The sequence below is a fragment of the Ptychodera flava genome, chromosome 4, assembly GCF_041260155.1.
Source record: "Ptychodera flava strain L36383 chromosome 4, AS_Pfla_20210202, whole genome shotgun sequence".
NCBI lineage: Eukaryota > Metazoa > Hemichordata > Enteropneusta > Ptychoderidae > Ptychodera > Ptychodera flava.
The window spans coordinates 7556569-7571785 of record NC_091931.1 but is presented as its reverse complement, the minus strand read 5'-3'; the positions used below and the strand labels follow the sequence as shown (position 1 = coordinate 7571785).

General features: G+C 36.7%; 1 protein-coding gene across 1 annotated transcript in view; it reads left to right on the top strand.

Annotated features, from left to right (window-relative positions):
- LOC139130405 (uncharacterized) overlaps positions 1-15217 on the top strand; it is an 88208-nt gene that overhangs the window by 50668 nt on the left and 22323 nt on the right. The window contains exons 8-10 of the mRNA XM_070696206.1: positions 1927-2055; positions 2778-2982; positions 4719-4833. Of these exons, the coding sequence (XP_070552307.1) occupies positions 1927-2055; positions 2778-2792 (144 nt within the window). The 3' untranslated portion in view covers positions 2793-2982; positions 4719-4833. The remainder of the gene's footprint in view (positions 1-1926; positions 2056-2777; positions 2983-4718; positions 4834-15217) is intronic.

Here is a 15217-nt window from a genome sequence, read left to right as displayed (position 1 = left end):
AAAACTCTGTATTTATTCATAGACGTGCAATGTCTCTTTTTATTTACCTTTCTACAATGGCTAAGTTGTGTGGACATAAAAAGCAAGATTTTCACCAGATTGAGACTTGAATTTGGATATCATCGTCTCAATGAATATTTACATTCTTTTAATATTAATTGGGCTTTTGATGATATTCTTTGTGACACTCATGATGGTAAACTCAATTTTCACATTTAAGATACTTACCTGCTTTTGTGCATCGCTAGGTTGTGTCATCTTTGAATTGTTATGTGATAGGTTTAAGATATGTAATTCTTGCTGACATTTACTGTTGTACATTCATGACGTTTTCTGTTCAATGCCGACCAGCACTTTATAGTGATTTTCTTTTATTTGTATCTTATATTTCCTTTGGTTCCTTGAAATGTAAAAATTTCTTTTTACAGTTTTAGTATGTAGGGACCTATGTGAAATAAAGATATTTGAAAAACTACTACTACTACTACTACTACTACTACTACTTCTACTACTACTACTACTACTACTACTACTACTACTACTACTACTACTACTACTACTACTACTACTACTACTACTAATACTACTACTACTACTACTTCTACTACTACTACTACTCCTCATTAATGATTTAATCTAACCTTGTTTTCTTTCATGTTCCTGTTTTTCCCTGCACACATATATACTGACAGTTCCTTGTTTCCCGGTCATTGTCGACTTTTAACCCTAGGCACCGTACTCCTTCGATCTTCGGATCCGTTAAAAGTTTGATGGAGGGTTATACATACACTTAACAACATAAGTTCTGTTTTCTCCAGTAAGCAGCGTTGAACTGTCTCCTGAATTTATTCCCTCACTGATCATCGATATGTCCATGTAGCAGTACCTCAAGTATCTTTCGTCATCTGAATTTCGTCTTTGTTCTCACGCTGGTTTAGATCTTTTCTGTACTTACATTGTAAATATTTGTAAATTGTATTTCGCAGGTTCTCTTTTTCACTTTTTGCTATTTTGGAAAACTGTTTCCGCTTTCAGATTTTAGTTGGTTTGAAAACTACTACTACTACTACTACTACTACTACTACTACTACTACTACTACTACTACTACTATACTACTACTACTACTACTACTACTACTACTTTATTTATTATTATTATTATTATTATTATTATTATTATTATTATTATTAGAATCCTGTAGATGTACCAGCCAATATTGCAAAGACGATAGTTGAACGTGGGATGACAGTATCGCTTAAGTTTTTTGCTCTGACAGTGCCCTATGAATATATTTCTTTAGCCTTAGAAAATATGTTTGAACTCTCATGGAATGAGTTAACACTGACTGGTCAAGCTAAGGCATTAGGTAAAGTTAACATTTTACCTGTTCTTATGGTGTATTACATTCTTCAGCGTTTGTGTATTTATATGTCTAGATAGAATGTACCTGACAGAAAGATCAGTAACGATTGTGTGTTACGTAAAAAGCAGCATATTAACATCCAATGTCATATTTTTAAAACAGGTCATGAGCTTTGCTTAGTTATATGATCTTATAGAATAGTGCGGTCTCTTTCTTGCATTTATTGAATTGCTTCCGATGGAGCAACATTGGGAAAATGAACATGCTTACAACTTCCTGTGTTATCCAAACGCAATGATTCTTGTGTGTTTAGTCTGTAGATTTTTTCCTGAATTTGAATATTTTGTGCTTTATGTATTGAATCAATAAAAAAACAAAAATGTATGTCTGTACTTGTCTTGTGTATAAATGCACAAATGAATGCATATGCAAGGAAGGGTCGAGATGAAGTGTGTGCAGTGAGAATGACGGTGTGGAAGAATAGTGCGGTGACTGGATGTAGCTAAGAGGATCTAAAACATACTTATCTTCATTAAATATATTTTTCTGATGTCTTTTGAAGGTTGTCCAGCAGGAAAATATGGAGGTTTTTGCCAGTACGATTGCATTTGTCAGAACGGAGCTATCTGCCATACATTTAATGGAGCCTGTAAATGTCGGAAAGGTTGGAAGGGAGTTGCTTGTGACATTCGTGAGTTGTCAAGAAATATTTTTGTTTCCTTACTTAAATTAGCTGCCGACGTTTTAACAGCGACATTCAATTGGCCCTGGAAGATAATTCAATATTATAATTAGCATGGAAAGTGCGCTCTATGAAAGAAAACTTCCTGCAGTGAGTTGTGGCATTCCAACCATCTAGCCGATACTAATAAATTGGTAAAAATTACATATATTTGGTTTTTTTAAAATATGAAAGCTAAGAATACAGTCAAAAAGGTTGCGAACATGATTGGAAGTAGTTAAGGATAATTGAATGGTGAAGTAATATCGGTTTAAATCTAGAAATGTACGCTCATCTGATTTTCTTCTTAAGTTATACACTTGTTTTTATGAGTAATTTGTAATATCGGAACTTTCGGATACAGAGCACCTAACACTTTTAAGAAATTTGAAAAATATGGAGGTCCGATTATAGAAATTTATTCCAATCCTGATCGCGATTCTCGGGTGTAAAATTGCGAATTTATATATTTGAGATTTAAGCAAGGATTAAGAGATATGATGATGACCTTGTTTGGAAATTAGACTTAAAGTAAGAATAGAAGTAAAAATGGTGATGTATGAAACTATTTTGAATATACAGTAGGGGATGGAGAAAGGCGATTGTAATTCTTAAAGTATTTTGAGAATTAACATTCAAATTTAGTTATGAATGTGAAATCATTAATTTCGTATAATCAATTACTTATGCAGCTTACAAACACTTAGAGATGGCACCACGAACGATGTCAACATATTACGACAATACAGCAACCTTCTTTTGTCACGCCTATAACATAGAATTTGAAAATTATCTTTCGAATAAATCACGTATTTCGTGGTATATAAATGGTAAGCTGCACGACAGTAAGCAAGACGATAATACCTACATATCAGAACATATTCAAGAAGCCTACAGGTAAGTAAGGAAAATAATCAGGTGAATTAGGTTGCAATAATTGTACATTTGTTTCAATACATCAAATGAAAAGAAGTGTTTGCGTCGAAGTACCGGAAAGTGAAAGATTTTGTCATGTCCGTCCTTACACCCCTGTACAAGCTGTTCTTGGAGATACCTCAATCGATTTCTTTCAAATTGGTACGAGTACGTAGTAAGTCTATGTCACAATACATATGCATGCGATGTGTTTTGCGCTATAATACGATTCAATGTAGTCGGGGGCGTTCTGCTTCAATGTTGTCATGTCAAGAGCTATATATGTGCACCATTTTGTTTCACAATATGAGTCAGTATGGCCGCTATCATGCATTGTCCACAGCCATAACTAAGACGTGTGCCTTCACGTTTGCATTAAAGTTGAGACATGGAAATAACCGTATGTTGCTCTATGCACATCTATTTACTATCGCGATATGATCTAATATGGCTGTACAGTGTAGTGATTTCATTTAAGAATTTATGTCTAAATCTTTAACTCAGACATACCTCGACTAATTTTTTTCAAAGTTGACATAAAGACATAGTTCTATATTTACATGCACTCAATAGGTTGTTTTGTAATACGATCAAATGTGGCTGCCAGACAGCCCTTATTTTACAGTTTTTCATGTCTATTGCTTTGCAGTTTTTGCACCAATTTTAATCTTTAAAGTTACTGCAAGGAAATAATCACTGTTAATACATTTGCCGTTTGATCTTGGTTATGATATGATCGTATAGGGCAGCACAGCTATGGTGCGGGCATTTCTATATAAGTACCTTTCATGCCCATTACAATTACCGACGGAGCCATTTGAGAATCAATTTATTTTAAAGTACGTACAATGAAATAACCTTATGTCGTACACATGCCTGTCGGTTTTTATTTTTGAACGTCGAAAGCATAAAAAACACAAGTAGCCTACCTGTGCTGATTTCTTTCTTTATTTGTGCACGGACACTACACTCCTTGTATGCCATACCTAAGCTTGTCTATTTCCGTACGTAATGAAAGTGTGTATGGCTAGATTTAACATGGCAAAATATAGTGTGTGGAGTAGATGTTACAAGAAACTTGAATAGCAAACTCAACTTAATTGTGTTAGTAGCAAAATGGATAATACACAAATTTCATTGTACAGAAACAAACAAGTCACATCTGAGACAATTATTGCAATGTGAATTACAACGAAGGAATTTGATTTAATTTCATCTTTTTTTCTGTCATAGTTTAAGAGTGTAGCCATAAGGTTTTGAGAAACTGTCGTACATACATTCTGTGATGTAAACCTTTTTTTCCTCTGGGAATAATAAAGAAGGAACCTTAAAGGAAAAAAAGATTTAACATGGAGTTGCACATAATTTGTGGGTTCGTTGGGCATTGATGATGATTTTTATAACCAACGTATTTTTTCTTAGCAGTAATAGCGTAAATCTTAACTCAATTGAGTGTTATCATAATTTATAAAAAGGCTTGCGCAGACTGACATATCTTTAAAACTCGTGATATGTTTATTCTTTTATTAAATATTTACTTGGTCAACAAGAGAAGACAGACGTGACAGACGAAATGATCGTCCAAAATTTTACGTTTTATCGGTAGATTTCACCGCTGTAATATAGAGCTGTCTTATTGTAAATGAATTGCATGCTTGTGTTTAATGTGATATTGTTTTCCACTATCATTGTAAATTATATTTTGTATGATATTTTAGTTATAGCAATATCCAGGTGAATCATTTGACTGAGAGCTATACCGGGAATATAGATGTGTGGTTGAAGATATATCAGGAGTAGAGTATTCGGATACAGGATATGCTGAGATCACTGGTAAGGACAGCGTGTTTAATCTTTCTCTTTCTTTCTGTAAAATAGGAATAACTATTGTCAGCTAAGTCAGGAAAATACCATGTTTCCACCGTAAGTTCTACAAACGTCTCTATCGTAACTTGCCATCATCCTCATTCTCGTTACTCTTAATGTTATCCGTATGTGTGAGCCCATGTGAACATAGAAACATGCCGTTCACAAACTTGACACGAATTTGAATTTGGACTTGCTGATAACTATTCTTTTTCCACTTATAAGTTTTTTATTAGTCTCATAAAACGAAAAGTAGTCGCATTTCTCCATTACTGTCAGAAGTAACAACAGAGTCACATAAAATATGATCAATGTATCAGTGAATAAAAAGTTAATGTTGTTCACCAGTCCTTTGTAAATATTTCCCCATAGTATGTCTTTATCTGGTTTGGGTTTTTCGTTGGCTATGAAGACTTCTATTATCTGCACATTCGTAAAGTTAGCGAAGTTAAGCCCCTTTTTATTACATCTCACAATATAAATATATATCTTTCAAACGAGTGGTATATGTTATAATTGTATTCTTTCATTAAGGGACCGTTCGGTTTTTACGGCCGGGGGGCGAAATCCAGGGGGGTTCATCGTAATTTTGGAATCCGCGAAGGGGGGGGGGGTCATCGCTTTTTCACTGGTAGGAAAGGGGGGTCACCACATTTTAAAAACATAATACCTACAATAAAGTTCACTTTATGCCATGGCCATGATCGACCCTCTTTACCGGCGGGCCGCCTTTGGCAACCCATTACAATAAATATACTTTATGTACTACCCATGACCCTTTCAATGGGCAGACGCCTTTGGCAGCCCACTCCAATTAGGTTTACTCCACGTAATGGCCATGATCGACCCTCTTTACCGGTGGGTCGCTTGCGGCGGCCCACTACAATAAATTGACTTTATGTAATACCCCATTACCTGGGCAGCCCTGTCCAGTAAAGTTTACTTAATGCAATGGCCATGATCGACCCTCTTTACTGGCGGGCCACCTTTAGTTGCCCACTAGAATAAAGTTCACTTTACGTAATGGCCCACGACCCTCTTAACCGGAGGGCTGCCTTTGGAGAACCATTCCAATAAAGTTTACTCTATACAATGTCCATGGACATAAGTTGCCTATGGAAATGAAGTTAAACATTGCTTTATAGACGTCCTAATTAACAGACGTTTGCATGGATGTGGCTGAGAAGTTTGTGCACTGGCATCTCTGCTACACAAATAAAGTGCGCCGCATACCAGAGTTCAAATCCAAACCGTGCAGGTAAATTCGACATATGGTTTTGGTTCTTTTTCAGCCGGGGGGGATCCCCTTTCCGCGCGAGCTCCGTGCCGTACGACGATCGAAATCAGGATAGATTTAAAGCTGAGCAGTCTTTGATCAGTTACAGTTGTAATAGCATATTGCACCTTAAAATGTTCCTTCTGTATGACGATTTTTGTATCCCGGTGTCTTTCTTCTTGGGTTTCATTGAGATATGGACGACTTGCAGCGATGTTGCGCGTGATGTTGTCATCTTCGTCGTATACTTTATGAATGAAGCCTGTTCACATAAACATTCTGATATTTATGCGCAAAGCGTAATCAAGTAAAGCCTCAAAATTAAAGGTTTTTCGTTCTATTTGTAAAAATTCCCTATTATGGGCATGGGTATATGATAAATCGGTTATTACCCAATATCGCCTGGTCCTTGTGTCGTATCAGCATGGGTGTCATTTGTGCTGCGTCAGACACTCGACTTCGTCTCGTGTCTGACGCAGCACAAATGACACCCATGCTGATACGACACAGGAACAGGCGATATTGGGTAATAACCTCTAAATATATATATATATATATATTATATATATATATATATATATATATATATATATATATATATATATATATATATATATATAATATTGTACACATATATATGTGTACGTGTGTATACACACACATACAGATACATTGCCCACACATATGTTTGCATATGCATACATATACATACATATAGAAAAAAATAAGCACGCATATAGCTTATTCATTCACACATGTAGAATACATACATACACACATACACACATATATACATACATACATACATATACATACATACATACATACATACATATACATACATACATACATACATACATACATGCATACATATACATACATACATACATACGTACATACATACATACATACATACATACATACATACATACATACATCGGACTTTGATACAGCTCGAAGATTTTACATTAAGCCTCGTTTTCGAGGCAGCTGCTGACGTTTACAGTATTTGATAGTCTGTTTCCCTGCCCCTTTCTACCGCTGGCTGCGCTACACTCACGAAAAGGGTCAGGTATCCATGCGGCAGCCATTTTACCCAGATTTTGGGCAAAATGGCGGATGCGCGTGGCGCATGATGTCAGGCTGGAATGTTTGAAATGACTGCGCCCTTGACAGTAACTAAGCAACAAAGTAGGAGGGGCAGTTACATGAAAATTACACAAGTCTTCAAAAATCAATCTGTTTCATTATGCAAAACATCGTACGAGCTGATATATTTATTAAAGAGCGTACTTCATCCGAATGACAGAATCGAGTTAGTTTTTTGTTTGTTTGTTTGTTTGTCGGTGTGAAAGCATACAAACCCGTTCTGATGACACAGCACGCTGGGAAATACACGATTCTACCCTTACGCACGTCATCCATGTTTACATTGGAATGTGGGAAATATAATAAAGGTCACGAGGTCAATCGTGCCAACGAGGAAGTCACATAAGCGCAGCGCCACTTCTTATCTCGCCAAATTTCTTTTGTTTTTGGAAAGTTTTTCGCCCAGGAAGGAGATTTATATACACCAACACGAAGAATCTGACACGTAAGTGTACATGATTTCATCTTACTTGTTTAAAATTATTTTTTTGTGTAAAATTATGCGTTGTATAAGGACGCAGTCTTTCATGCTATAGAGCCTATCGATAACAAAGCCTTGGCCTAAAATACAGTTGATGACCACTCGGAATATTTGCGTTGTTTTGTAATTTTTTTTATCAGGACTAAGTACAATGTAAAATGTTGTAAAACATCTCTGGGCTACTTTTGACGGGAAAAATTTCTATAAGGCCTAATTTCTCAACCCTTGGTCCAAAGACGTTGTGACATCCGGAACAATAACTCACACCTATTGTATAAGGATTTTTCATCATTTGACTAACTGGTATCTTAGACGTACGCCTATCTGATGATAAATTTTAGGAAATATAAAATAAAATATAAAGTCTAACATAAAGTCTAACATAACTAAGCAAATCTCCCCTTCTTCTGTTTTATCATAGGTCCTCAGTGTTTGCCATAATGGCCCCTGATTTGTTCCAAACACGGTCTGTGAATTCTCTTAAAGAATACGTATCTCAAAGAGGACTCAGTAAAGACGGTACGAAGGCTATGCTTGTTTCTCGCGCTTTTGCGGCATGGGAGATGCATCTACCTATATTAAGACACGGGAGCAAATTACTTTAGGAAAAACAAGTACTGTACAGTACGCTGTTACAAACTACGAGTGGTCAACTTCCCAATCCGTTCCACTTAGAGGATTGCTGGTTCGGTAATCAAGTAATGGACTAAAGAAGTGGCCCCCAGTATATTTTAATGATATCTGCCAGTTCGTTATGATTGACCATCCAGATGGCGATATAGACTTACGAAAAAGAATTTTAAATGAATATAAAGAAGGGAAATCTTTCCGATTTTTCGAAATTAATTGGATAAAAGAGATATTTGTCCACGAGATTTCAGAAACTTGCAATTATGTGTTTCTGCGTTCAAAGTGTACACCATCACAACGTTAAATTGTCCTCCACATGACTTGTGGGTATGTGAGACAAAAGAAGGCAACATTCACTCTGCATATTGCACTTGTACTGCTGGGTAGGTGTATATATGATATGATATGATATGATATGATATGATATGATATGATATGATATGATATGATATATGATATGATATGATATGATATGATATGATATTATATTATATTATATTATATTATATTATATTATATTATATATTTTTCATGTCACGTCATATCACATTATATCACATTAGATCATTGGTACAATATACTATATCATGTCAAATCATATTGTCTGATATTGCGACATAAATGATTCCGAATAATATCATATTCAAGACAACATCGATAGATTTCGATTAATCAAAGATTTGATATGTCATGCAACTGTTCTTTTTTCGAATTTGTTTCAGATTAAGTGAAACATGTTGTCATGTAACGGCCCTGCTCTTCAGGGTTGAGGCAGCTAATCGGTCTGGCATGACAAACCCAGCTGCAACACAGGAAAGATTTAGATGGAATATTCCTTCTCAAAAGACGTCCATTCCATATATAAATGTGAGCGATATGAATTTTAAACAGGCACGATATAATGCTACAGGTAAGTATCGTCAAAATTGTAAAGCGCCTTGAGCACATGTACTTGTGGATACGTGCGCTATATAAGAACCCATTATTATTATTATTGTTATTATTATTATTACAAGTTTAGGGGCTATAAGTATTATATAGAAATCTAATAACACGTCATTGAAGCGGTGGGAATTCTGAAAAAGAGGTGTTCGAATGCAGGTCCATCGTGGCAGTCGTGGACGCACACAAAACAAGGCACAGTGACTATGGAGAGTCTATGCCAGTGTATTTGCTGCAAATATACCTTCACGCATGCGCACTCGTTTTCCAGTGTAGTCTGCCAATATGAGCGTGCGAAATTATGTTTACCTGCGCGTGAATGTGTAGTCTGTACACTACGTCCCATGCTATAATCTTGTCGTTCAGTTTTGCATGTTGACAGAATCTAGAATTACTGCAGAGAATACTTTTCAGGACATCACAAGTGAGTCCCTAAGGTACCAAGTAGGACGTTTAGGAAATCCTTTCAGAAAGTTCACGCCGCCTGTGGCCATTTTGTGGAGTATAAGCTTATACGTACATGGAGCGACGATATACAGTATTTCTACTCTACATATTGCCGAATAATATGCGATGGAATTTTGCGTTTCACGTCGTACAATCATTCAGATGAAATGCCGGCCTTCTCCAAACTTTGAAAAAAATCAGGGTGACAGACTTTGGACTGCTAACTCTTGTATAACAATGACGTTGAAGATATTTGTAATCGAGCTCGGCAACATTTTTTGATTTGAGAACTCTCATCATGGCGGATTTACTGAAACAGTGAGTATTCAACAACTTTTTCCTATGTCCACGTAGCACTTGTGCAAAAATAAGCGAGTCCACAGGCTTGTGGCGAATCAATAAAGGCGTTTTTCACCAAGCTGAAAGGTTGAAAGATGCGTCGGTCACTTTGGGACCGACGCAGTCAAACCCAGCTGGGCATAGAAATTTGCCATAGTATGACTTTGTTCTGGAGACACCGGCCGTGCGGTGGGGTTTTGCAACAAAGTTTCCATATCTGAACTGACGTACTCGAATGACAGGCACAGGAAACGATGGCCAATATTAATAAAAACGCATTCTCGTTGCATATTGATAATAATGTATCAATCTAAATGCCACGGAAATTATGCCTCCTCCCAACAGAAGGGCCATGGTCTATTTTTAGCCCTGCTACAGTATGTCTCAGTGCTAAAAAGGCCATATTGTTGTCATGTTGTCATGGCGACTTTTAAAATTTGCATACACTCTGAGAGTGAAACGGATTGTTAATAGGTCACAAAACTTTTGAGTCCCACTGTCGTCCATTATACCTGTTTCCTTGGGTATTAAAGGTGTGCAAGTATACACATCAAAAGACTAGAAAATTCACTTCATGGGCAGAATCTCGTAAAGTACATGTAGCTTTTTCTTGTCTGGTTAACGAAAAAAGATACCCCTGATCTAAAATATGCATGGTTTTAAATAAAAACCTGTGGTTACCTAAATGGTTACCATGGCAACATGAAACAATATAGCATTTTTCATGCTGTCAGAAATACACCTAGGAGAGCATTTGCATAGTAACTGGGGTTACTTTTAATGGAATTTGGAAAAACTTTGAAATTCTAAAACGCAAATAGGTTACTATGGAAACACAGGGCAGTAAAAATGGATATCAAGTTTTGTCTTTCTAACCCAAAATAACCCTTTGGTATAATATTTCTGTTGATTACTGGATTTTTACTCTGGATATTTGGTCTTCCTAACCAAAAATATCCCTTTGATATAACATATTCTGTTGGTTACTGGATTTTAGGTGGAATCTTTGAAAAACTGGTAATTTTTACTCCTGAATGATTACCATGGAAACATCTCACATTAAAATGAGTGTGATTTTTTTGTGGGCTAACAAGAAAAAACCCTTATTATCAATTTTTTTACATCAATCAATAATTCTTTAATAGGAATTATGGAAAAAGTAACGTTTTCAATCCCAAAAAGTTACCATGGCAACTCGAAACATTAAGATAAGTCTTGTTTTTGTGTTCTCTGACCCGAACTCCCCCAGTAGGTAATTTTCATATCAATCAAAGTAACTTCTCATGGGATATTAGAAAAACTGAAATTTTCAACCCCTAAAATGGTTACCATGGGAACATGGGGAAGTGAAATCGATATCATATTTGGTCTTTTCGACCCAATGGTGAAATTTTCAAGGAAATTGAACCTATTAATATTCGCATCATTATTTCTATATAATACTTATATTAATTATTATTTAACATGTGTGAAATTTTCGGTGTGGTTCATCTTTTGATAGAGACAGAGAGACGGCGACAGAGACGCATGTAGAGAGAGAGGGAGGAAGGGAGTGTGGGAATACATTTAATTATCTATTAATCATTAATTATATTACTAAGAGTGGTGATATAGCGGATTGTATAAATCAAAATATTTACGCCGCCATGTTCACTTCTCATTCATTTTCAGGATTTGTGAAGAGGCCACTAGTAGCCGCGATGAAACGATTCTTTTGACCACTCCCAGAAGATCACAATACAACACATGATGACAGGCATATTACTTTGCACGATAAATTAAAAAGAGTTGTACCTAATGCTTGCCTCCATACGTTGTTTGAAACACCAATTGCCGAGAGTTCTGTTTCTGAAAATAGCAACACTGTAATTGATAACTGTGTAGAGAATGCATACTTACCGGACTTGGCGATCAGACTTAATGATAATTCATATACTTGTAATTTAGACGGCAGAGAGAAAGATTTCTCACTTCATTGCCCCTTTATTCTGACAAAGATATTATTCATATTGAAACAAAGACAAGAAAACAACATGACAATCCAATGTGGCATAAACTCAGGTCTGGGAGAATAACAGCTTCCAATTTTTACGCCGTGTATACGAAAGTTAAGAGTATGAAAGGTCACAGTATGTCTGGTGATATAAACGTATCATCTTTATTTTCACGCTTAATGGATACAATGCTGTAAGCCCAAACATTGCTTCTTTGCAATACTGTTACGTGCAGAGAAAACGAACAAAAGGGTGAACTCAGCAGTTTTCCGTTTAAAACAAAATTTATTACGAAAACAAAACTAATTGCTAAGTTAGGGACAGAGTACAAGCTTTAAAAGTGTACAGACTACTTATCTCAGCTGGGACGGCAAAGCTCCAGTCTCAGAGTTGTAACAGTCAGTCGGATGAATGAACAGTCCTTTGGCTTGCAGGCTTGAAGCTGCACAAAGACCACAGTATAAATCCAGCGTTGACAGTGAAGGTCTTGAAAAGTCTTGAGAATGACTACTGCTGGAGTTTAGTAACACACAAGAGACACGATCCCAAAAGTCTGACTGGAAGCTGTGCACGTCCCTTTTATAAAGGCATATAAGAACAATCTAGAACTTTTATTGACATGCTAATTACTGTTCTAAAATTATCTCTCTTACACAACTAATCAACTTTCCAGAACATTCCAAACATGACTAATTGAATTCAAGGTTGTGAGGTCATTAAGGGCAGTGACCTTGAGAATGTTCTAGACTAATTGAACTCTGGTCATGATGAGTGTGGGGTAAATGACCTACATAACACACCCCCTCTTCAAAAAAGAAAATTTTTCAAAGAAAAATCTTTCTTTTACAAATGTAATCTTGAAAAGGATTTAAGTACTCAAATTTTGTTTTACTCTAAAGTAAAATTCCTTGAAAGTGAACAACAATAAAATTTCTTGAAAGTGAACAACAATAAACTCTAAATACGAGAGAGACAGTCTGCAATTAAATTGTCTCTGCCTTTGATATGTGTAATGTCAAGATTAAACTCCTGTAACATTAAACTCCACCTTAGCAATCTCTGATTTTTGCCTTTCAATTTCTGCAGAAAAACAAGAGGGTTGTGATCAATATAAACCACTATTGGCTGATTTGAAGAAGTAACATAAACTTCAAAATGCTGTAAAGCTAATATCAAAGATAAACACTCTTTTTCAATTGTAGAGTAGTTTCTCTGGGATTTGTTAAATTTGCGTGAAAATAGCAAACAGGATGATCTACACCATGACTATCCTCTTGCAATAAAACGCACCAGCAGCCGTATCACTAGCATCCACAGCTAATTTGAATGGCAAAGTGAAATCTGGTGCAGACAACACTGGGGCACTTTGCAGTATGGCTTTAAGTGTGTCAAATGCCTGTTGGCATTGCTCTGACCAAACAACTTTACTTTCTTTTTAAGTAAGTTAGTCAAAGGCTCAGTAATTGTGGAGAAATTTGGACAGAATTTTCTGTAGTAACCAGCCATACCAAGAAAGCGCATCAGTTGTCGTTTGCAGTTTGGTATGGGAAAACTTGAAATGGCACTGATTTTGGCATCAACAGTGTTTTACCTCACCCTGTCCTACAGTATGTCCGAGGTAAGTTACCCTCGCCCAACCAAACTCAGATTTGGCAAGGTTGACAGTCAACATTGCTTTACTCAGTCTCTCAAAGAACTTCCGCATGAGCTTGATGTGTTCTCCCAGGTGTCACTATACAGGAGACGTCGTCAACGTAAGCTGCACACCCGTCTAGCCCGGATATGACGTCGTTGATCATCCGTTGGAACGTTGCCGGAGAGTTCTTCATTCCGAATGGCATCACCTTGTACTGGAACAATCCGTCTGGTGTAACAAAGGCGGATATTTCACGAGCACGATCCGTCAGAGGGACTTGCCAAAATCCTTCAGTAGGTCAAATTTTGTCACTACTTGGCTTTTCCCACTCGGTCGATGCAGTCATCAATCCTCGGGATTGGGAAAGTGTCTGTCTTTGTTAAAGTGTTGACCTTCCTAAAGTCCGTGCACATACGATAACTGTGGTCTGATTTGGGAACAAGTATGCACGGCGAACTCCAGTTACTTTTACTGGGTTCAATAAAGTCATTGTCCAGCAGGTATTTGACTTCTTCCTGGAGATATTTCGCTTTTGTTGGATTCAGTCTGTATGGATGTTGTTTTACAGGCTTACTGTCCCCAACATCAACGTCGTGATAGATGACGTTTGTCCTCGTTGGAACATCTTGAAACAGGTGTTTATATTCATGGAGCAGTTCTTTCACCTGTTGTTGTTGTTCTGGCTGGAGGTGTGCCAACTTTGTAGACTCCAGCTTCTCCAGGATTTCTGAGTTCTGAAGCTTGACCGAGCCCAGCTTTGAGTTTAGAGTATTTTCACTCAAGTCAGTTTCAGTATCACTATCTTCATAATGGTTTGAACTGACTGCACTGACAGGCTGAGTTATAGTAGGATTATCCCTATCCAAATATGGCTTAAGCATATTTATGTGACATAGCTGTTTTTGTTTTCGCCTGTCAGGTGTTATTATGATGTAATTTAAATCACTCAATTTCTTATCAATTAGGTATGGCCCAAAGTAACGAGCATGGAGTGGTTTGCCAGGAATTGGAAGTAGAACAAGAACTTTTTGACCTGGTTCAAACTTCCGTTTTGAGGTGCTTTTATCATATTTGGTTTTCATTGACTGCTGAGATGACTCAAGATTTTCTCTGGCTAATTCACATGCTTTAGAGAGTTTCGTACGAAAATCTGACACATATTGCAAAATATTCAGACAATCATCATCGTCTGATAGGAATTTCTCTTTAACGAGCTTAAGTGGGCCACGGACTGTATGTCCAAATACAAGCTCAAATGGGCTAAAACCAAGAGACTCCTGAATTGACTCTCTAACAGCAAAGAGCAGAAAATGAATTCCTTCATCCCACTGCTTCTCAGTGTCAAAACAGTAGGTCCTAATCATGTTTTCAAAGTTTGATGAAATCGCTCAAGAGCACCCTGACTTTCTGGATGATAGGCGGAGGACCTATACTGTTTAATGCCTAGCTGATCCATT